We start from the raw sequence: 22,380 nt of genomic DNA, 5'->3' as shown, positions 1-22,380 counted from the left end.
AAGAGTGTCTTACAGTTTTCTGGGTATAGGTCTTTCACTTCCTTGGTTAGGTTTATTCCTAAGTATTTTATTCTTTTTGATGCAATTGTGAATGGAGTTGTTTTCCTGATTTCTTTTTCTATTAGTTCATTGTTAGTGTATAGGAAAGCCAGATTTCTGTGTGTTAATTTTGTATCCTGCAACTTTGCTGAATTCCGATATCAGTTCTAGTAGTTTTGGAGTGGAGTCTTTAGGGTTTTTTATGTACAATATCATGTCATCTGCAAATAGTGACAGTTTAACTTCTTCTTTACCAGTTTGGATTCCTTGTATTTCTTTGTTTTGTCCATTTGCCATGGCTAGGACCTCCAGTACTATGTTGAATAACAGTGGGAAGAGTGGGCGTCCCTGTCTTGTTCCGGATCTCAGAGGAAAAGCTTTCAGCTTCTCACTGTTCAGTATGATGTTGGCTGTGGGTTTATCATATATGGCCCTTGTTATGTTGAGGTACTTGCCCTGTATACCCATTTTGTTGAGAGTTTTTATCATGAATGGATGTTGAATTTTGTCGAATGCTTTTTCAACATCAATGGAGATGATCATGTGGTTTTTGTCCTTCTTTTTGTTGATGTGGTGGATGATGTTGATGGATTTTTTAATGTTGTGCCATCCTTGCATCCCTGGGATGAATCCCACTTGGTCATGGTCTATGATCCTTTTGATGTATTTTTGAATTCGGTTTGCTAATATTTTGTTGAGTATTTTTGCATTTACGTCCATCAGGGAGTTTGGTCTGTAATTTTCTTTTTTGGTGGGGTCTTTGCCTGGTTTTGGTATGAGGGTGATGTTGGCTTCATAGAATGAGTTTGGGAGTATTCCCTCCTCTTCTATTTTTTGGAAAACTTTAAGGAGAATGGGTGTTATGTCTTCTCTGTATGTCTGATAAAATTCCAAGGTAAATCCATCTGGCCCTGGGGGTTTTGTTCTTGGGTAGTTTTTGATTACCGATTCAATTTCTTTGCTGGTAATTGGTTTGTTTAGATTTTGTGTTTCTTCCTTTGTCAGTCTTGGAAGGTTGTATTTTCCTAGGAAGTTGTCCATTTCTTCTAGGTTTTCCAGCTTGTTAGCATATAGGTTTTCATAGTAGTCTCTCATAATTCTTTCTATTTCTGTGGGGTCCGTCGTGATGTTTCCTTTCTCGTTTCTGATTCTGTTGATGTGTGTTGATTCTTTTTCTCTTAATAAGTCTGGCTAGAGGCTTATCTATTTTGTTTATTTTCTCAAAGAACCAGCTCTTGGTTTCATTGATTTTTTTCTATTGTTTTTATTCTTCTCAATTTTATTTATTTCTTCTCTCATCTTTATTATGTCCCTCCTTCTGCTAACTTTAGGCCTCATTTGTTTTTCTTTTTTCAATTTTGATAATTGTGACATTAGACTATTCATTTGGGTTTGTTCTTCCTTCTTTAAATATACCTGGATTGCTATATACTTTCCTCTTAAGACTGCTTTTGCTGCGTCCCACAGAAGTTTTGTGTTGTTGTTGTCATTTGTTTCCGTATATTGCTGGATCTCTATTTTAATTTGGTCATTGATCCATTGATTGTTTAGGAGCATGTTGTTAAGCCTCCATGTGTTTGTGGGCCTTTTTGCTTTCTTTGTACAATTTATTTCTAGTTTTATCCCTTTGTGGTCTGAAAAGTTGGTTGGTAGAATTTCAGTCTTTTTGAATTTACTGAGGCTCTTTTTGTGGCCTATAGTATGTGGTCTATTCTGGAGAATGTTCCATGTGCACTTGAGAAGAATGTATGTCTTGTTGCTTTTGAATGTAGAGTTCTATAGATGTCTGTTAGGTCCATCTGTTCTAGTGTGTTTTCAGTGCCTGTGTGTCCTTACTTATTTTCTGTCTGGTGGATCTGTCCTTTGGAGTGAATAGTATGTTAAAATCTCCTAAAATGAATGCATTGCATTCTATTTCCTCCTTTAGTTCTATTAGTATTTGTTTCACATATGCTGGTGCTCCTGTGTTGGGTGCATATATATTTATAATGGTTATATCCTCTTGTTGGACTGAGCCCTTTATCATTATGTAATGTCCTTCTTTATCTCTTGTTACTTTCTTTGTTTTGAAGTCTATTTTGTCTGATGCTAGTACTGCAACACCTGCTTTTTCTCCCTGTTCCTTGCATGAAATATCTTTTTCCATCCCTTGACTTTTAGTCTGTGCATATCTTTGGGTTTGAGGTGAGTCTCTTGTAAGCAGCGTATAGATGGGTAGTGTTTTTTTATCCATTCAGTGACTCTATGTCTTTTGATTGGTGCATTCAGTCCATTTACATTTAGGGTGATTATGGATAGGTATGTACTTATTACCATTGCAGGCTTTTGATTCGTGGTTACCAAAGGTTCAAGGTTAATTTCCTTAGTATCTAAGAGTCTAACAACTCAGTATGCTGTTACAAACACAATCTAAAGTTCTTTTCTGTTTCTCCTCCTTTTTCTTCCTCCTCCATTCTTTATATATTAGGTATCATATTCTGTACTTTTTGTCTATCCCTTAATTGACTTTGGGATAGTTGATTTTATTTTGCATTTGCTTAGTATTTAGCTGTTCTACTTTCTTTACTGTGGTTTTATTACATCTGGTGACAGCTGTTCAACCTTAGGAGCACTTCCATCTATAGCAGTCCCTCCAAAATAGACTCTCGAGATGGTTTGTGGGAGGTAAATTCTCTCAGCTTTTGCTTATCTGGGAATTGTCTAATTCCTCCTTCAAGTTTAAATGATAATCATGCCACTCCCTTCTGGCCTGTAAGGTTTCTGCTGAGAAGTCTGATGTTAGCCTGATGGGCTTTCCTTTGTATGTGATCTTATTTCTGTCTCTGGCTGCTTTTAACAGTCTGTTCTTATCCTTGATCTTTTCCATTTTAATTACTATGCGTCTTGGTGTTGTCTTCCCTGGGTCCCTTGTGTTGGGAAATCTGTGGATCTCCATGGCCTGAGAGACTATCTCCTTCCCCAGATTGGGGAAGTTTTCAGCAACTACCTCCTCAAATACACTTTCTATCCCTTTCTCTCTCTCTTCTTCTTCTGGTATCCCTATAATGCGAATATTGTTCTGTTTGGATTGGTCACACAGTTCTCTCAATATTCTTTCATTCTTAGAGATCCTTTTTTCTCTCTGTGCCTTAGCTTCTTTGTATTCCTCTTCTCTAGTTTCTATTTCATTTATCGTCTCCTCTACTGTATCCAACCTGCTTTTAATACCCTCCATCGTGCTCTTCAATGATTGGATCTCCGACCTGAATTCATTCCTGAGTTCTTGGATGTCTTTCTGTACCTCCATTAGCATGCTGATGATTTTTATTTTGAACTCCCTTTCAGGAAGAATCACGAGGTCCATATCATTTAAGTCTTTCTCCGGAGTTGTATTAGTAATTTTCCTCTGGACTAGGTTTCTTCGGCGTTTCATGTTTGTATATGGCGCCCTCTAGTGTCCAGAAGCTCTGTTCTGGAGCTGCTCAGCCCCTGAAGCAATGACCGGGGTCGCAGGGGAGCGGTATTGGTGCCTGGGGGGAGGAAAGGGCTGTTCTTCGCCTCCCGGCTGCTGTGACTGTCTCCACTGCCTGAGCCAGTGGCCTGGTCACACAGGTATAAGCTTTTGTCCCAGAGCAGCCGGATATGGATCCCTGCTTTCCACAAGCGGCCGGAATCCCAGTCGCCCCAGGAACTCAGCCTGTCCCAGCTTTCCAACCCTGTAATCAGAAGAATATAATGAAAGCACCATGAAGTGTATGTTTGTTCTCCCAGCGCACATCTCAGGAGCTAGGTGTTCAGCAGTCCCAAGCCTTCCAGTCCCTCCCTGCTCAGTTTCTCTTCCTCCCCTCGGTGAGCTGGGGTGGGGGAGGGGCTCGGGTCCTGTGGAGCCACAGCTCTGGTACGTTACCCCGTTCGCTGAGGTCTGCTCTTTCCTCCAGGTGTGTGCAGTCTGGCGCCGTCCTCTTTCCTGTTGCTCTTTCAGGATTAGTTATGCCAACTATATTTTCTAATTGTATCCAGTTTTAGGAGGAAGCCTCTGTCTCTACTCTCACTCCGCCATCTTTAATCCTTTTTCCGTTTGTTTGTTTCTAAATCAAATTGGCAATTTAAATGATTCTCAAGTTTGCCAGGGATTCAGAGAACTTTCCAACACTGGTAAACTTTGAAACACTAATACTTAAATTGATATAACTTCTGGAGGTAGTAGTAAATATCAAAAGGCTTAAAAATACTCATTCCTCTATAACCTAGTGTTTTCTACTTTTAGGAATTGATACTAAAGAGATATAAGAGATTCCTAGAGAGATTAGTTTATAGTGAAGTTCATGAGACTTACTTCTAATAGTGGAAACTTGGAAATAATCCAGATGTCCAATTGTGGACAATAAAATCATCGGTACATAGGATGAAATATTATACAGTTATTTAAAACATTTTAAAGATATTTAATGATACAGAGGGGAGATGCTTAGAATTTCTTAATTTTTTAAATGCTTATTACCGAATAATTCAGTATAATTCTAATTTGCTAATGTGTATAATGTTTAGAGAAATATTGGAATGATAAACCTGTTAATACTGCTCATTTCTGGATAATAAATTCTCAAGGTTTTTATTTTCTCCTCTACCTTTATCTTTGTCTCCTATAAAATGTATTAAATAGTTTTAAGATTATTTGAAAATAAATAAGGATCCCGTAAAAATAGTAGGGTCCATGTTCTTAAGACTGTCACAGTCTGCACTACTGTGACTGCATAGTGTGATGAGAAAAGGCCTGTCCTGCAAGGTAAGAGGCCTGGTCTTAGTCACTGGTTCTGTGACATTAGGTGAGTCATTAAGTTTTCCTGGGCCACATTGTTCTTATTCAACCTCTGATCCTTTCCAGTTCTTAGTTTCTATTAATCTGCAAAAGTCTCCCTACTATTGCTCTGCAGCCCCAAGGAGGCTGCAGTCCATATTATCTAGTGACAACACTCAGAGCTGAAAGGCAGAGTAGTTTTTAGGAAGAAGTCTGCCTCCAGAAACCTCAAGCCCTTAACCACAATGAAAATTTCACAGCATATCGATGCAGTGGAAAATTCACATGTTTCACAAAATAGGAACAAGACTTAGATTAGAAGAACATTAAGTGCTCTGAGAAAAAATTATGCCAGCAACCTTTATTCTCCTTGAGGAATGTTGTTTTCCCACAGAGAAAAATGCCAGTCATCAGTGATCATCCTAAAATGCCAGAATATAAGGCTTGGTTTAAAAATACTTGGTAGTTCTTAAATTTCTATGTTAAATGCAAAATTTTGACATAGTATTAAACTAAATTTTACTTTTTAAATTTAGTACTGCAAAAAATGAGTCATTCATATTTTCTGTGAAATTATAAAGCAATTCTCTTACATTGGAAATTATCTGAATTGAAGGAATAGACATTGTCCCGGTTCCTAAACATAATACTATCTTGGAATAATATATTTAATTGTTTTTCTTCCCTAATAACAGGATAAAGTGCAAACTCTTGTGAGGAAAAAATGCGTAACTTGAAAAATCAATGACACACAATAAGAGTGTTCTTGAATATTTTTAGGAGAGAATTCAGAGCCTGAAGCAGAGCATAGACTTCATGGCAGACTTGCAGAAAAGTCGGAAACAGAAAGATAGAACAGACACCTCGCAGAGTGGAGAGGACAGTGGCTGCTGGCTGAGAGAAAGGGAAGACCCTGGAGATACTGAACCACAAGCCTTCAAAAGTCCTAATAAGGAAACTAAAAAGTAAAGGATCTTTGGAATATTAAGGTTAAGCTATCTTTTGCAAACTAGTGGAAGGGAAGAATACACTCAGTGCCTGCACTGGGAAAACATTAGGCCTCTCCTGCCTGTGGTTTGTTGGTTTAGGCATGAAGTCCATTTTGATGATGTGATAACCCTCTTCTCATACAGACCACTACACAGAACAGTCCAAATAGTTTAGGGAACAGTTCCAAATATGTATTCTTATGAAAATAGTTTTAAAACCAATAAATTATCTTTAGGGACTCATATTGTCACTTTATTTAAATAGAACTATTAAAAGAAAAAAGTGTATATTCATTACCTCATTCCATAAAGGAGTTGAGACAGTAGATAAGCTTAAGCATCGTTAGAGCTACCTCCTAAACAGCTGGGCCGTCAGGGCAATGTCTGCGAGCTTTCCACTGGACGTTAGCCAGTAGGAACAATGACTTAGCACTGTTCCTCCCAGGAAGCAGCCAGCATGGCTGGACAGTCATGTACATCCCACTCTTACTGACCATCAGCACTTGAACTCTGGAGAGAGTTTTAATTAGCAGTTGGTGATTTCTACTGTCATAATGTGACAAAAGTCAAAAGTTTTTGTTATATTTCTAAGGTTTACACATTTTAAATGTTTTATTTTAATTAGTGAACTTTAAAAAAAAATGCCCCTCTGCCTTCAAAATGTATTCGAGGTAGTATTCATTTTTGAGATTGTTCTGAGAAAAATGTGTAAGGCAAATACCACTGGACAAGAAAAGGAAGGGAACTAACCAACATGTTCGGATTGCCTTACTGTTTCTGGGTTGTTAGGGGCCCCATTAAGCACCAAAGGTTTACTTGATGAGAGTAGTGCCATTGTCTCCACTGTAATTGGATTCCTAGTTAGAATACATTTTAATGTTTGCGTCTTTTTTTTTAAACAGTATTAATGTGTGCTTTCAGGAAAGACAAAGATACACTGGAAGATAAATTTAAAAGCTGTAATTTAGAAAGAGAGCAGGAGCAGATTGACCGCATTGTTAAGGAATCTGGAGGAAAGCTGACCAGGCGGCTTGTTAATAGTCAGGTGATTGAGCTTTTCCATTCTTTTCACTACCTACTAATCTGGGTTGTGTGAAACTTTTAGTTAAAACTGCTTATGTACTTGTAATCCATTACTGCTATAGAGCTCTTCAGTACAACACTGACAGAGACTAATTAATGTTTGTAAACCACGTGATTAATCTTCTCTATTACCATTTTTTTTTTAGTGCAATTAATGTGTTCTAAAATTTGGAAATGAACATGCTTTAACTTTACATGAAAACATTTATACTCTGGTCATGTGAAATTGTATTATTCAGCACATTGGCTGTAAAACCAAATAGATTAATATATGACTTTGGACAGGTCACTTCCCTTCCCTGGTCTTTGTTATCCTCCTTTTTTAATAGAGTGGGCAGAACTGAGTGGCCTTAAGGACCCACATAGCTCTTTAAAATTCTGAGATTTTTTTCTTGACTTCTTTAGCCCATCAGCACCTGTATATAGGAGACAGGTGTGAAAGTCAATATCTGAGTGTAATGATGATAGCCACCTATAAATATTAGTTTGATTAAACCAAAGTAAGGTTTTCTAGTGTGAGATTACATAGATGTGTGTGTGTGTGTGTGTGTGTGTGTATAAAACTATGCTATTTGAATACTTTGGGTCATTGCAGTGTGAATTTGAAAGAAGAAAACCAGATGGAACGACCACACTGGGACTTCTCCATCCTGTGGATCCCATTGTAGGAGGTAGGCGCACAGAATTAAACTGACCATGCACTTGCTGTTTGACAAAGAGAAATAACCTGGGTTAACATTTTAAAGCAACAAGCCTGAATACTAATAAATCAACTGTTTCATACCCACAAAGAACTTGACTAGACATCATGTATTTGAAACTAACCTAACTTACTCCATCTTTAAATAGGTACCATATGATCAAGTTTTCTATAAAGTCCCTGGAATATCAGACTGACCATTAACAAAGCCAAAAAATTAAGCAACAATTTTCTAGCTCTGGTTTTAAGAGACTATGGTATAAACACTCAGTTATTTCTAGAGGTATCTCAAAACCCTCCAATTTCTGGCAACAATTTCTCTCCCCGTTTTAAGAGACTGGTATGTATACAGTCAGTTTCTTCTAGAGGTATCTCAAAACCCTCCAACTATGACATGAGTTTAACAGACTTGTTTATTTCAGTGAGTAGAATGAATATGTATGTCACAATACCTTAATAGTAATGGAATAATATAACTATAACTAATGACATAACATCTTTCACTGTGGTTGATAGAAAGTTCATATGGTTGGGAATCACTGTTTTAGAACCCCAGTTATGTTTTTATTTTCTCAGATGGTATTTTAATGGAGATAGTATAGGGGAGCATTTTGAAATCTGATGGAAGGGTAAGAACTTACTGTCATTCATGTGAGGGGTGAAATGTCATGTGATAAGCAGGTATGAGAATGTTAATGTATTTTGTAAATATCCATTTTAATACTGCCATTATGAAAGACATAACTGGATACAAAAATGAATAAGGGCAGAATTCCTACACGTCAGAAAACAGTCTCCAGTATTTATTGTTTGCTGTGGGCAAGGCCCTGTCTTGGAAGCTGGAGGTGGAGCTAGGTGTATAGCAAGCAACAAAACGGGGAGAGAGAGCTCTCTCCCTCTTACATTCTGTCGTGTGGCAAGAGACCACAACAAAAATACTCACAGAAAGAGATGGCAGTTTGGCTATTGTGAATCAGTACTACACAGGAAAAGAGCTGCTGTGATATATACAGAAGGTACCTACCCGCGTATCTGTTTGGGGCTCAGAGAAGGTTTCCTTAACAAGGTGATGTTGAGGTTGATTAAGATGAGTAAGGAATAGGGAAATAGCAAGTGAGAAAACCTTGAGGCTGGAAGAGCTTGATGCATTTGAAGACAAAAAAGGCAAGCCTATTAACAGTGTCATTTAGCTTTGCATTCCACTCTTGAAATGCTAGAGGAGGAGTTCCTTTACTTAGAAGAAAAGGATCTGGTGCTGTGTTTGAAAATAAAACTCATTTCTTCCTTTTAAGTGAGCTGCTCAAAAATTTATATGGTCTTCGATGAAATGGTACAGCATGAGAACATTGCTCTTTCTAATAAAGCTTGGTGAAAAATTGGTGACAGGTGATGCAGCCAACTTGATTTAGGTGACACTAGAAGATCTCTTTTCCCTTGGTCTGGCTTCCTTATTTCTGGCTACTGTAGGCATACCCATATGTGGCCAAAAGTAACTGGTCTCCTCACTCAGTGCCCCCCAGAGGCCAGTTAACTGGTGGAAGGTGGAAGATGCCCCTCTGCACTTCTCATTTTCATTTTCCTGGTGGAGGTACCAGCACCCATTGGAACACCAAATTTCCAGGCTGCTTAATGAGAAGGAGAAAAGATCTGATTGAGAAGTGTGAAGTTTCTCACAAGGCTTTGTTTTATCACACTGATCACTTGTGGCAGCAGCCTCTGTTCCATTGTGATCATGGTACAAAAACCAGAACTCTTTTACAGGAGGAAAAAAAGGCCCTTTCTGTTGACTATTGCTAGAGACTGCATTTTTTCCTGGTATCTCCTCAGTTCTTACTGTGGATTCCCAGTGTCATTACAGGGATTTGTTGCTGGTTTACAGAGATCATGTATTTAAAGGCTGTTCCTCCTCATTGTGCTCAAAATATGCCTCTCCATATGAATTTATCCTGGATGTTTTAAGAGCTTTTTGTCTTTAATCAGGTATTTTCCCTTAGTCCTTCACTAATCTTTTCTGTTGGTTTACATCCATCATCTTAACATTAAAATGTCCAACTTCTAAATCTTTTTTTTTAAGTGAAATGCAACATGATTTAAAAATTCCAGGAATCAGTAGAGTATAATGAAAAGATTTTGGTCCTGGCTACATTCTTGCTTTCCTAAGCTGAGATTTTCTTGTTTTAAAAATGGGTGTAGTAAGGGCTGCCCATCCTCCCTCCCAGAGTGGTGTAAGTGCCATACAGCAGTGTGTGTGCAAACACTGCAGAACACCATTCAGTTCATTAAAACAAGAGCCGCCTCCACTGTACTGGGTCTTATATTTTAGAACCAGGCTACTGCCCTGTGAGACTGGGAATGACAACTGGACGACTTCAGTCTGGAGTGAATACTTTGCAGGGGTTCAAAGAAGATAAAAGGAACAAAGTAACTCCAGGTAAGGCTCCCACACATAGCAGTCATGTTTTTTCTGTTTTCTCTCAAGGAGTTAGGGGAAAGAAGCATAATTACCATTTACTGCTTTATTCACTACTCACCATGGACTTTTGTAACATTAATTAGCTATTTTATTAACTTCAGAAGAAACTGAAAAATCAGGTTTTCAAGATGAGTTTTGTTCTTTCCTCTCCCCTTTGTGGAAAATAATTCACTTGAGTTGCATTTTCACAATTATCTATTTGGAGGAAAATGCCTACCTTAGATATGTTAACAAGTCAATGAAATGGTGAAGTTAGAAGAGAATAATATTCAGTAAACCAAAAAACTAGATTGACATGCAAGTTAAAGGATATTATTATAGTATTTAATTTTTATCAACAGTGTTATACTTGAATTATGGACCTTACAGTTCTTATGCACCACATTATGACTCCACATTTGCAAATATCAGCAAGAACGATTCTGATTTAATCTATTCAACCTATGGGGAAGACTCTGATCTTCCCAGCAATTTCAGGTAAGTCACCAGTTCATCTATTCTGAGTGCCATATTTTTCTAAAATACTGATATACATATGTGTATCCAAAGAGTACGGTCCAAACTGGAGGTATAACTTTGAGAGTCTTCTAGTACATGTGAAAGTCCTGAGGTGAATAAGGTCACCTTAGGGAAGAGCAAGTCCAGCACCGAGCCCTGGACTCCTGCAAAACACTGAGGTCTAATTTTTCTTTGGCACTTCCCCCAGGGAGCATTTCATTTTCACTGTGTTCTTGATACTGCTTAATTTCTCCTGATGACAAATTTATCACTGGTAAATCGGTAAATAGAGTCTTGTACCTAGACAGAAAGTTTTATATCATGGTATATAAATTAAGGGCAGCTAATGGAAACAGTTGGCTATGATAGAAGATGAAGATTAAGCCAATGGAGATGATTTATATGGAAGTGACTTTCCCAACACTCTGTCTTTCAGCATCCATGAGTTTTTGGCCACATGCCAGGATTATCCATATGTTATGGCAGATAGTTTACTGGATGTTTTAACAAAAGGAGGGCATTCTAGAACCCTGCAAGAGTTGGAGACGGTAAGAATGCTGCTAAACAAACGGTAATTTATCATTGACTCTCAAGCATTAGTCATGCAGTGTTATGAAACCATGGGATTAACGACTGTGACAGCTGAACTCCATTCCCCTAAAAGGCTGGCCCAGCCTGGGTGGGGACCATAGATGGAGGACAATTGACGGAAACAAATAACTCAGCTACCGGGATCTGTGATGGCCAAAGGATTGTCATTATCTCCTCATCTTGGGAATGTAGGAATCAAAAATGAGGTTTACAACTGAGAAGTCAGCAAGCGCTGTGTACCCTGGTTAAAAAAGGGGAGTCTTGTTCACTGTCTTGAAACAGAGTTATTAACCTGATAGAGCCGTCCTTTTTCTTTTATTATGCAATAGTAACACTAGTGGGGGCTTAGATAAAACAGTGAAAGGATTCCTCAGTGCTATCTTTTGTTAACACCGGTAAACTCTCCAGTTTAGTTGGACATAGCTCATAATCTGCAGTAATTGAGAGACTTGGCTCAGAGATTAGAACCAGACAGTATTCCTCCTGATGCCAAGGAGAATAGATCTCCAGAATGCCCTTGTCACCATATTTAGAGGAACCCTGTATCTCTTGGGTTCATGGCTCTTGCTGGTGGCTATGGCTATAGGTGCAGTGTCCTCTACCCTCACTGTACCTGTGGCTGCTGGTCCTTGTGTGACCTATTAGCAAAGCTGAAGCATTGCCTAAGGTCCAGTGAGAAGTGCTGTACAGTCTTAGTACATGAATTGTTTTTTCATATGACCTAAAAATCATTCAACTGTATATCCACAATATTTTTACTATGCCGTTCCCATCAATTAATCTGAATTAATAGTCTTGAACTAAAATTATCTTTCATTTGGTTGATGTGGCAGTGTATTTCAGATTCAGTTTCTCAGCCACATGATCCAGCAGTTAATCTTTGAATTTGGCCTAGAAAATAAAGTTATATATAGGGATACTTAGTTTATATATTTTTTTAAATTGGGAATTGGTTAAATAATCACAGTACATCCTTTCAGGAAAAAAAGGTGACATCGTTAGTGATTTTTGTGCATAATTTGTTCTTTACATAAGCATTATCTTTGAAGACCAGGATTATAGAAAGTTTCACATTCTCTATAACATCTGAGTATTTTACAGTAATCCTGTGCTGAGAATATTGCCTCTGTTGGGACAAAATAGTCCCTAGCATTCCTCCTATTTTAAACTTGTCAGAGATTTACCGGTTGGTGAAAGCAGACTCCATTTATTTAGGTACTTGTGTACTGTTTACCAAATACCTTCTTAAGTATGTATACCTCTTTAATCAGACATAGAAATATCAGTCTTGAAGTCATCAATAATAGGGAACTTGTTATAAAATACTCTAAATGCTAATTATATTTTGGTTTTAAAAATTATATTCAGCAATCCATATTCTTTTCCTTTCCTCTTACTATGAAGCTCTTGATGTTTTTCTGGGTATTTGCCATTTTTTTATATAGTTTTAATAAAAATTGGTTTTTTTTCTTTAGTCATCACCTGAAGATGAAGGCCAGGCTAGGACACTTGACACAGCAAAAGAAGTGGAGGTGATTATATTTTATCCTTTATAAAAAAATATTTAAATGGAGATTAAGCTAAAAGGCCTAAATGATAAAGCTTTATTTTAAAATTTAAAAGAAAAATATTTATTGAGTATCTCCTGAATTAAAATAACTCTCTTTGCCCATGGGGAATGTAGTCATAGCTAGTGCGGTAGACAAGCGTGTAGTCCAGGGAGCCAAAAGCAGTCACCATACAGGGTAATGTTTATGTTGTGGGAACCCAGGTTGGAGGCACTCACTGCTTTAGAGAGCTGAGGAGGTGCTCACAGAGAGGGTGGCAGTGCCCTGGGTCTAGAAGGATGAAGAGGCATTCTCCCAGCAGGGAGGCCCAAGCATGTGAGGTGGACAGACCTGCATGTGTGATGACATAAATACACCTGAAAGAGCAGGGCACTGTGCAGAAAGCTCAGAGTGGGTGACTGCAGGTACCTGGGGAGAGGGGCAGAGGTGTGAGGGCCAGATGATGAGGAGTCTTAGGTGCACTGCAGAAATGGAGATTTGACCCTAGACAATAGGATGCTGTGATAGAGGCTGGAGGGGAGGGGACCAGTGAAAAACTGTAGAACCTGTCTAGCAAAGAAAATAACTAGCTTAACAGTGTAAAGGAAGAGGATAAAGATACACAAGGAAGAAAAACTATAAAACTAAAATTGACCGGAGCTGGTGCGTGAGATGGATAATTGTATTGTTAGCAGACATCGAAAGTAGGAGAAAGGAGCACAGGTTTGGCAGGGAAGGAAATTACATTGTTTCGGATGTGAGTGTGATTTGGGACCTTGTGGAGGTGGAGGCCTGGGGTGTGTGGACCCTGGAAGTCATTGGCATGAAGGTAGAATATTACTATAGTCCTTAAAGGAGACAGGCTCTCTGGGGAGAACATGTAGACTGGGTAAAGGCCCTGGGACAGCCTTGGGGTAGACCAGTAAGTAGCTCAGGTAGGAAAACCATGAAGTGATCTGCAGGAAAGAGCTCAGCTGTGTCAGGTGCCGCACAGAAACCCAGCAGGCGGAGACCAGCGACTGGCATTTGTAGCCTTCACCAGAGCAACTTCAGTAAAATGGTGGGGATGAAAAGTAGATTTCAGTGAATTCAATGAGTGGAGGAAAACTGGGACATTTAAGATTGGACAGACAGACATTAAGGCCTGTAACCAGAGAGAGAGAAAACTTAAAGATGAGCTCAAGTGAAGGTAGTTGCAGGTGTAGATGGTATTTACAAAACCATGTTGTCCTCAAGGGAAGAGGAGTCTGGCAAGGTCATGAGCCTAGTGAGGTGGCTGGAAGGGAAAGAGATCCCCAGGCTGGGGAAGGAAGCTGGGTGAGAGGTACAAAGTCAGAACTGAAGTGGCGGCCCTAGCTCTGTGCTGACAGCTGCTCTCCACCGCACACTCCACATGCAGGCGGGTATTCAGATTGTTTGAGCTTGGAGTGCAACACTGAAGTATAAATGGAGCCATTAACTTGTGGTTACTTTTTATCTGGGTCGATCTATTCTTTGAAAGCATTGTTGAGGTTATGGAAACTCTGAGTTTTGTGATATCAAAAATAAAACTCCACCTTTTTTAGAATTCTGTTTCTCCCAGGCAGTACTGGCAGACTGGATCTGATCTGGAAGGAGACCCAAAAAGTCTTACGTTCCAAATCTATATGAGTGCAAGTATATGGACAGGTAGGGGGTGAAACATTGCCTGTGAGCCTCGGAAATGTGACACATTGTCACAATCACCAAATATTCATCACAACGTAGGCGGTAACAGGGCTGTCATTCCTTTTATCTTCAGAGTGGTTGCCATACGAAACAAGTGACGCAGATTGTGTAAGATACATCTTTTCATTACAGAGAAGTGTGAGTTTATGGACACTTGTCTGCCAGGATTTGGGTATGGCATTTTGAATCTGGGAAGACATTTTTGTATAGGCATCAAAATTAAAACTCCAGAGTGAGTAGGTGGATTAAGTTGGCCTACAAACACAAGCCATTGTGCTCATTTCTCTTTCTCACACTGTCATGGCTTGGCAAGCTCAAATAATTCCTTTTATTTTTCCAAAGCAAATTACAGAAATTGAGACAACAGGACGTTTAGACTACAGTAATCAGGACAGGCTCACAGCGCTGAAAGCAGTAACAAACTTTGGTGCTCCGTTTGAAGTTTTTGACTCAGAAGGTGAGTGTCACTTCTTGACACAGGCAGTCAAGATTTAATTCACGTTAGTAAAGATTACATAGCCATTCACAACAGGAAAATCTTGGCTGGCCATGCTTTAATGAATAATTAAGAATGTCTGTGGTGTCGATTTCATTTGAGGGGAATTACTTCTTTGAGGAGAGAAGACTAACCAATAAACAGCAAAATCCCAGAGCATAAGACGCAGTGTTACTACACCAGATCAAACACAAGTACATCCATGTTTTCTTCAGTGTGCTGTTTGCCTTCCCACACAGAAGCCGAAGTGTTCCAAAGGAAACTTGATGAGACCACAAGATTGCTCAGGGAGCTCCAGGAAGCCCAGAACGAGCGTCTAAGCACCAGACCCCCTCCCAATATGATCTGCCTCTTGGGCCCCTCATACAGAGAAATGCATCTCGGTATGTCACAGGCACAGGTGGTGGGTGCTGAAAGGACAAGGGTTCCTGAGTGTGGGGCCACCATGAAGCAGTGCTAAAGTGAATACCGTGGACAGTTACTGTTGCATTTAGATATCATTCTTTTGGGTTTTTTTTTTTAATTACTTAAAGGAACCATGTTTCAGTACCTGAACTGTTTTGTTTTTTATTTATTTTCTAGCTGAACAAGTGACCAATAATCTTAAAGAACTTGCACAGCAAGTCACTCCAGGTGATATTGTAAGCATGCATGGAGTTCGGAAAGCAATGGGGATTTCCATCCCTTCCCCTGTCGTAGGAAACAGCTTTGTAGATTTAACAAAAGGTACGTGCGCTGTGTCTCTGGGAGGGTGGAGGGCTGTTGTGAGTAAAGGATGTCTGACCTGTCCCTCAAGTAACATTTGGAAGGTCTCGCCTCCACATGTTGATGACGTGTGAACTTCTTATATTAATTCTTTAGACAAGATGGAAACAAAACTAAAGATTTCACACATTTACAAAAAAAAAACACAACCACAACGATAACCTAATAGTGCAGTACACCTCATCTTTAACCTTGAACATGGTGAAGAAGACCCTCAAGAGCTACTCTTCTGGATGCTTTACCTTCACATCCCTTTTTTAATAAAGAAGAAAAAATGCTGAATAAAGTATATTTTTCTTGCAGATTTTGAAGAACCTAGAAAGAGTGATGTTGCTGAGTGTGAACCTGATGGGATTTGAAGCCAGCTGGTATTTGATACTATATATTATGTATAAATTTTTTTCATTCCTAACTTGGAAATGCTTTCAGAAGATATTAAATATTTGTAAATTGTTTTTTTAATTAAACTTTGGAACAATTTTAATGTTCCAGAGATTGGACTTCTATTGAATAATAAAGTTGAACCTGGGACTCAGCTGTATTATGCAAAGCAAATAAGTTACCCCTTGACCTTGCCCTAAGGCTGAATCTGAGGATAAAGTGATAGAGGAAAGCTCAGAAAACAGCCTTTTCATAACCATCCGTTAAAAGAAGTCCCCCAAATAATTGAAATCCTTGTTTTTTCACATTTGCTACATTCTTCACTGAATAGTTCCAGCATACCAGATTTTACTTTGATGATTCAAAAAGTGGCCTTGTGAGGAAGGAATATGACCTGTTGCCATACCGAGCAGGAAGTAGGAGTGGAACTGGAAGTTCTTGCAGATTAGTGGTAGTTCTGCTTATGTTTCACAGGACCGTAGCTACAGAAACTTAAAAAAAAATCCCTGTCCAGTAAGATTTTCCATTGTTATGCTATGAAACCAAATACACTTAAAATAATTTTAGAGTTTACTAGCATGTCCCTTGCATACTTGAGGGGCATAATGCCCTATGTAGAAAGATTAGGTGCTTCCCCCAGACAAAAGCAGACCAGGAGTCTCATAACACTGACTGGTCTAGTGTTCCTTTTTGGTTTATTTTCTTCCATTTTTGAGAGTTACTTGAATCCATAGTAAGAGGATAAGCCAAATAAGATGATAAACTAAGTCATCCTAAAATACAAAAGGGAATCACCAAGTGTAAAGGAAGGTTTACATTTCTATTGCAGATCACAACCTCTGCCTCAGCCATCCCCTAAACTAATTAACTCCTACTTTTATCTGAAATATAAAGGCCAAGTGCTTGAGCAATTTGAGTAGGATGCTTTTCTGTAACCAGGTACTAGACAGTAGCCTAGTTACTGAGCAAATTAAGTTTAAGACCCTGCTTGGACTGTACAGAGCCCTTCTGTAAAACACCCAGACAGGCAGCTATTTTTTTTTTATTTCCCTGACTCTGAAAACTAACATTTATCAAGAATAAGTGGTATAAAGGAAAAGTGATTCTCCCAAGAGAGCTAAAGACCTAGTTAAAGTCAAATGCCAAAAGAATTTAAAAGTCAGTTAAATATGTATCAAGTCTTTTTAGGACTTAATCTCTCAAATATAATTTAGGCAGTAATCAATACTTAAATTTTAGATCTACTTAGCTAAGTTCTTGAAGACCAAGAAAACACTTTAGGACATTAATGTTTTCCAATTGCTATTTTAATATATGAAAAGCTAAACAGAGTAGAAACACTGGTACTTTGTAAAAATGAAATAACGTTTTGAAACAAATATTACAGATCTATAAATACTCAGTATACAGAATAACCCCTAGTTTTCTGCATGTACCTTCTCAAAGCATATTTCTGTACATTGACCTATTATATACACAATCTGTATAATGGTTAATGATCTCTGTTAGAAAAATTTCTTAATAAGTAAACCAAAAAACCTCCAGTATGATTTTCACTAGAGTCAGTCAGGCCACCTTAGTAGAAACTTTAAGTCCTTGACCAATAGAGAAGGTCAGTGTTAGAAAAGATAACTGTCCTGTCAAAAACAAAGTGATACCTGTAAAGAAATGGCTTAATAATTGGAAAACATTTTTAAAAAATAACTGCAAGTGATTTTTATTGTCAGTTATACACTATGATCTGAATATCAAAACTAAAAACTTACAAAATATTCTTACCTTAGTAATGTTTAATTGGCAATAAAGAAAAATACATAAATGGTTCCCAATTGAGATTTCTGTTGCTGGAGAAAAAAATAACTTGAATATTGCAAGAACATAAACAGGTCCACCTCAGAGAGGCCCAGGCTCACTGATGTGTTTACACTATCTGAGCAACAGAACCTTCCTGACTTCCCAGAAGAGCCCTGCTGAGCAGCCCTGGTCGCCAATTTTAAGAGTATTAACTTTCAGTACAGTACTCACCTGAATGTGGGAAGTTGGTGTGTAAGGCTATTCCCTTACCAGCACTTTTGCCATGACATCCCTTTATACAATGAATACTTGCAATTTATTCGTACCTATTCCAGTTGCATGCAGTGCATCAGAGCTGCCACAGGCCCACTCAGAACCTTTGTGCAAATTAGAATAAGCCCCATTCTAGGGCTGATAAGCCCCAAAGCAAAACACGGCACCAGCAGACAGCAAGTTCATTGGCAGCGCCTTCCTGCCATTGGCTGCACACGCCCATCCTCTGCAGCCAGGGCGCAGCGCATCCCAGCCCACCTGTTGGCAAGCCTGTAGATCTTCTGTATAGTATCGGGGGTTACAGGTGACTTCTAGCTAAGACACCCTGCTATATAGTGAAATTCAACTATATTTGAAATCCTGGGAATGCTCTGGTTGTGAGGCAGTGAAGTCAGTTCAGAAAAAGAGGGAATGGGCAGTTTGGTTACTCCTCCCCTTGAAACGCAGGTTGACTTGATTGTTTTGGGGTTGAAGCACTAGAAGACGCCATCTCACAAACTCGCTTATTGTGCTTGCCTTGATTCATTTGGTTCAGAACAGACAGAATAGCACTTATGAGAGGCTGGCTTCCCAGGTGCAAAACCTATATACACGCTTACGCTGAGTTGAGTGCATCCTTTCTGTTTTGAAGCTCTTCAGACATAGCTGTGAGGACTATGGAGAGGAGAGGAAAGAAGTACTACAGGTGGTCCAGATTCTCTCCATGCAGACTCCATTCCCTTCCAGTATAAAAACTGGGATAGAGCTGCCAATTGTAGAGGAGCACTAGAAAACAATGCATGAGTAGTCAGGGAAGGGCTAAGAGATTATTATGCCTAATTTTACAGATTCTTCACTTACTGAACCGTTCCTCCATGTCTGTATGAGTCAAGCCAACGCTACACCGTTCCTCACCTTGCCATGAGCCACATTCCTCAGAGCCTCTGCCCCCAGCTGGACTCATCCCATAAGCTGGTACTGGGCAGTAGTCCTACTTACATGTCAGTGGTTAAAAAGGCAAAGAATAGACTGGAGGGAAAAAATTTTGCCTATCATCTAAGAGGTCATTAAAAAGGATAGAGCCTCCATTAATGTATCCACAGAAAACATTCATGTCAGAAGTGGGAAAAGGTATAATAACTCTGTCCTTTGTGGCTTTCCTCCCTAATGTCTGAAACCATTTATGGATTGGAAACACCCTTTTTAGCCAAAATACAGAATCCTGTAACTAGTTCACCAAGGAAAAACAAGTCCCCAACCCATCCTAGACAACATGTCATAGTCCTGTACCTAGAAGAGACACATCTGACACATCGCACTGATGCAGCTCACAGGCCACGAGGGGGATGTGTGTTCAGGTCATACTCTTAAGATCCCCTCCACAGCACCAGGGGAACGAGGATGTAAAAGGCAAGCGGGCCTCGTCCTGCCGTGCTGGGGGCCGCACTGCAGACTCCAGAGGTACAGAGGCTCTGGCTGCCTGTGCAAGGCAGGCTCACTGGTCACCTCGAACCGGAGTCTGGTGCACATGCCAGCACACAGCACACCTCCAGTGTTGAATCCAGCCCTCTGTCAGGGTGGTGATGCCAAACCGTCAGGGCGCCTTCGTACTCGCATGGGGCTGAGTCTTCCCCTCTGCTTGCTCGGGGGAGGTCAGCTTCCAGCATGTTCTGCAGCTACCAGAAGCCCTCAGTTCAGCCCCAACCCTTGAAACTTGGCAGTATCTGTACAGACAAAGTAAGTCCTCAGTTCGCCTTTGCCTTTGACATTGATCAGTCCACGGCATTCACAAGAATAACCTAGTCCCTGGAGGACAGTACTTGTCTCTTCAGTAACCTGAAAAGGGAGAGAAACCTGTTGGCGGGTGGGTGCAGGTGGACAGAAAGCAGCCCCTGAGCAGCCTGCACACTTGGGTTCCCCAAAGTACTGTATGGCTATGGAGTCCCAGCTGACTGATTCCCAGGCCCCTTACCTCTGCAAAGTTCTCTCCCCATGGTCACCATTTCCTCAGATGGCTTTTTACCTGGATTTTCCCAAGTTCTCCAGTGCTCTCCATGCGGCTGGCCACGTTGACTGTGTTTCCCCAGATGTCATACTGAGGTTTTCGTGCTCCAATCACTCCAGCAATCACAGGTCCGTGGTTTATGCCTGAAGATAATGTTTCCAGTTGGCAGATCACAGAGGCAAAGCCTTAGGCTTCTGCCCTTACAGGAGGCCACAGAATCCTCCAGTGACCACAGAAGGCTGACAAGACACAACTAAAATGAAGGTTGGAGCAGCGCCTCCCAAGTCTGACAGGGAAATCATGCTTGGGGTGTGAGAAGGGCATTCCCAGGGCAGGTCTTCAGACTTTGCATTACTGAAGAGGTCTGCGTCTGATCCTAACACTCTCCTACTATCCACTAATCTCTTAATATAAAAGAATAAATGGGCTTTGAGCACAGACCCTTTTAGCTAATAGTGACTAGTTACCTTAGTAAGTTTGCTTTGTTCTCTGTGTATTTTAAGGTTATCTACTTCCAGCCAGTGATTCTGGGTTCTCCATTTTCTGTAGTGATATATTCCTATTTATTTAAGCTTTGATAACCATATAAGTGGTATGCAGAGAAAGAATAATAACCCAGTCACCAGAGTTACAAGATCAGACATTCGTTTCTAAAACTTTGTAACAGACGGCAAAGTACACTGGAGAAACCTGAGGGGGCTTGCCAGAGGGCAGGGGCTACGCAATCTCGGCCCCAAGCCCAGCCCACCTTCCCGGGGCCTCACCGACTCGGAGGCGGAAAGAGTTGAACGAGTGCCTGTTGATGCCATCCAGCTTGCTCATCAGGGCGATGCTGAACTCCACCATGATACCAATGTGGGCATGCTGCCGCTCTAGGTCCTATGGGGCACAGTGCTGTACACAGGGCCATGGCAAATCCCACCCTGTCTTACTGTCTCAACTGGCAGCAGATGCTCCAGAGCACCTGACGAGCCTGGCACTGGTGTGCCAGCAAGGGCAACAGCATGACACCCACAGGGAAGGGCTGCCAATGGGCAGAGACGAGCTGAAGGCTTCCCCACAGGGGAGCTCCCTGCCAGGACAGGGCCACCTCCACCACCAGCAGAAGCCGCCCCCGGACTAAGCCATGACCTCTGCCCCTCCCTCATAAGGTGGCTTGGAAGGTGCTCCCTTTAAGGTGACAGGTCTAGGGGCTATTGAAATTCCCCTTGTGGGGCTGAGCCATGAGACCAGATAGCTGAGTACCTGAGTCTCGTGCCCTGAGGGGACACTGAGCCCTGCAGCTGCCATATACGTGCTGCCGATGGTCTTGATCTTCTCCACGCTGCTGAACTTGGGCTTTAGCAGCAGCTGCAGGAAAAAAGGAAGCAGGAACACCCACCAGCTGCAGCCCAGGCCTGCCCCAGATTCTGATAGGAGGGAGATTCCCTCCGATCACCTTTTAACACAGCCATTTCTCACGCTCTGAGCTCACACTAGGGGCAAAGAGGGGCCCTCGCTGCTCCTCCAATCAGCCCAGGCTTCCCTGACATTCGTCTCCTCTTCCTCTCCATTCTCATCTGTTCTTATTCTTTCTAAGGAGCATACAGCCCAAGAGTATGTACACAGGAATGTCAATTATTTGTCTGTGGCTAAGAATTACACCCAAACTGACTGACTTGCCCTGAAATAGACTTATATATGGGCTTAGCTGGAAACCACACTACACATTCCACAAGGACCTAAGTCAAATAGCAAGCTGCCCCTCACAGAGAAAATATGAATGAAACAAAATTTGTGCAATATATTCCCTCCAGGGAAGCTGCCACACATCCATTAACTGGGGCTTAGGATACCCCATGCCTCCACCCTCCCCTCCCCAGCCCAGGCCAAGAAGCCGAGAGCCGCCCTCCCACAGGCCTGGGGGGAGGCCGTACCTCATCGAAGTCGGCGATGATCTCATTCAACAGACGCAGGCACTCCAGCCCTTCCTTGTTGACGTCGCACTCCGTGTAGAACACTTTGAAGTCCGGCACAGACGCAAACATGACACACACGCAGTCATAGGACTGGTGGTACCAGTCCTGAGTTGGGGCGGGAAGAAATAGGACCCTATGGCTACCCGGCCCCATGAGGGGACAGGCGTCTGGGGAGGTGGTCATGGCCTGTGTTCCTCAGCTGTCCGGCTCCACTCTTGGGAGGGGGACTAAGCAAGTGGTTCTCAGCCAGGAAGGGCTGAGATTCATCTGGGGGGGCTGTGGAAATTAGGAGATTCTGATCACATTCTGAACTGGGGAGAGTCAG

At 40.9% G+C, this 22,380-nt stretch overlaps 2 protein-coding genes across 12 annotated transcripts in view; one reads left to right on the top strand and one right to left on the bottom strand.

Moving 5' to 3' along the window:
• Nucleotides 1-16,200, top strand: part of BRD7 (bromodomain containing 7) — a 38,387-nt gene extending 22,187 nt beyond the window's left edge. The window contains exons 7-17 of one of the 2 annotated variants that reach the window (XM_036881076.2): nucleotides 5,597-5,781; nucleotides 6,727-6,850; nucleotides 7,484-7,559; nucleotides 9,912-10,019; nucleotides 10,403-10,538; nucleotides 10,996-11,107; nucleotides 12,626-12,682; nucleotides 14,750-14,861; nucleotides 15,140-15,283; nucleotides 15,483-15,626; nucleotides 15,969-16,200. In XM_036881076.2, coding sequence (XP_036736971.1) covers nucleotides 5,597-5,781; nucleotides 6,727-6,850; nucleotides 7,484-7,559; nucleotides 9,912-10,019; nucleotides 10,403-10,538; nucleotides 10,996-11,107; nucleotides 12,626-12,682; nucleotides 14,750-14,861; nucleotides 15,140-15,283; nucleotides 15,483-15,626; nucleotides 15,969-16,024 — 1,254 coding nt within the window. In that variant the 3' untranslated portion in view covers nucleotides 16,025-16,200. Of the gene's footprint in view, nucleotides 1-5,596; nucleotides 5,782-6,726; nucleotides 6,851-7,483; nucleotides 7,560-9,911; nucleotides 10,020-10,402; nucleotides 10,539-10,995; nucleotides 11,108-12,625; nucleotides 12,683-14,746; nucleotides 14,862-15,139; nucleotides 15,284-15,482; nucleotides 15,627-15,968 lie in introns of both variants that reach the window. The other variant, XM_036881075.2, reaches the window with a different exon arrangement.
• Nucleotides 16,201-17,337: 1,137 nt separating this feature from the next.
• Nucleotides 17,338-22,380, bottom strand: part of ADCY7 (adenylate cyclase 7) — a 56,727-nt gene continuing 51,684 nt past the window's right edge. For 9 of the 10 annotated variants that reach the window (XM_057493181.1, XM_057493179.1, XM_057493178.1 and 6 more), the window contains 5 exons: nucleotides 22,014-22,160; nucleotides 21,343-21,447; nucleotides 20,862-20,976; nucleotides 20,116-20,240; nucleotides 17,338-19,928 (listed from right to left, as the gene is read on the bottom strand). In XM_057493181.1, the coding sequence (XP_057349164.1) occupies nucleotides 19,782-19,928; nucleotides 20,116-20,240; nucleotides 20,862-20,976; nucleotides 21,343-21,447; nucleotides 22,014-22,160 (639 nt within the window). In that variant the 3' untranslated portion in view covers nucleotides 17,338-19,781. The remainder of the gene's footprint in view (nucleotides 19,929-20,115; nucleotides 20,241-20,861; nucleotides 20,977-21,342; nucleotides 21,448-22,013; nucleotides 22,161-22,380) is intronic. The other variant, XR_008994122.1, reaches the window with a different exon arrangement.

Source organism: Manis pentadactyla, chromosome 15, assembly GCF_030020395.1.
Source record: "Manis pentadactyla isolate mManPen7 chromosome 15, mManPen7.hap1, whole genome shotgun sequence".
Classification (NCBI taxonomy): Eukaryota; Metazoa; Chordata; class Mammalia; order Pholidota; family Manidae; genus Manis; species Manis pentadactyla.
This window is presented reverse-complemented; position numbering and strand designations above follow the sequence as displayed.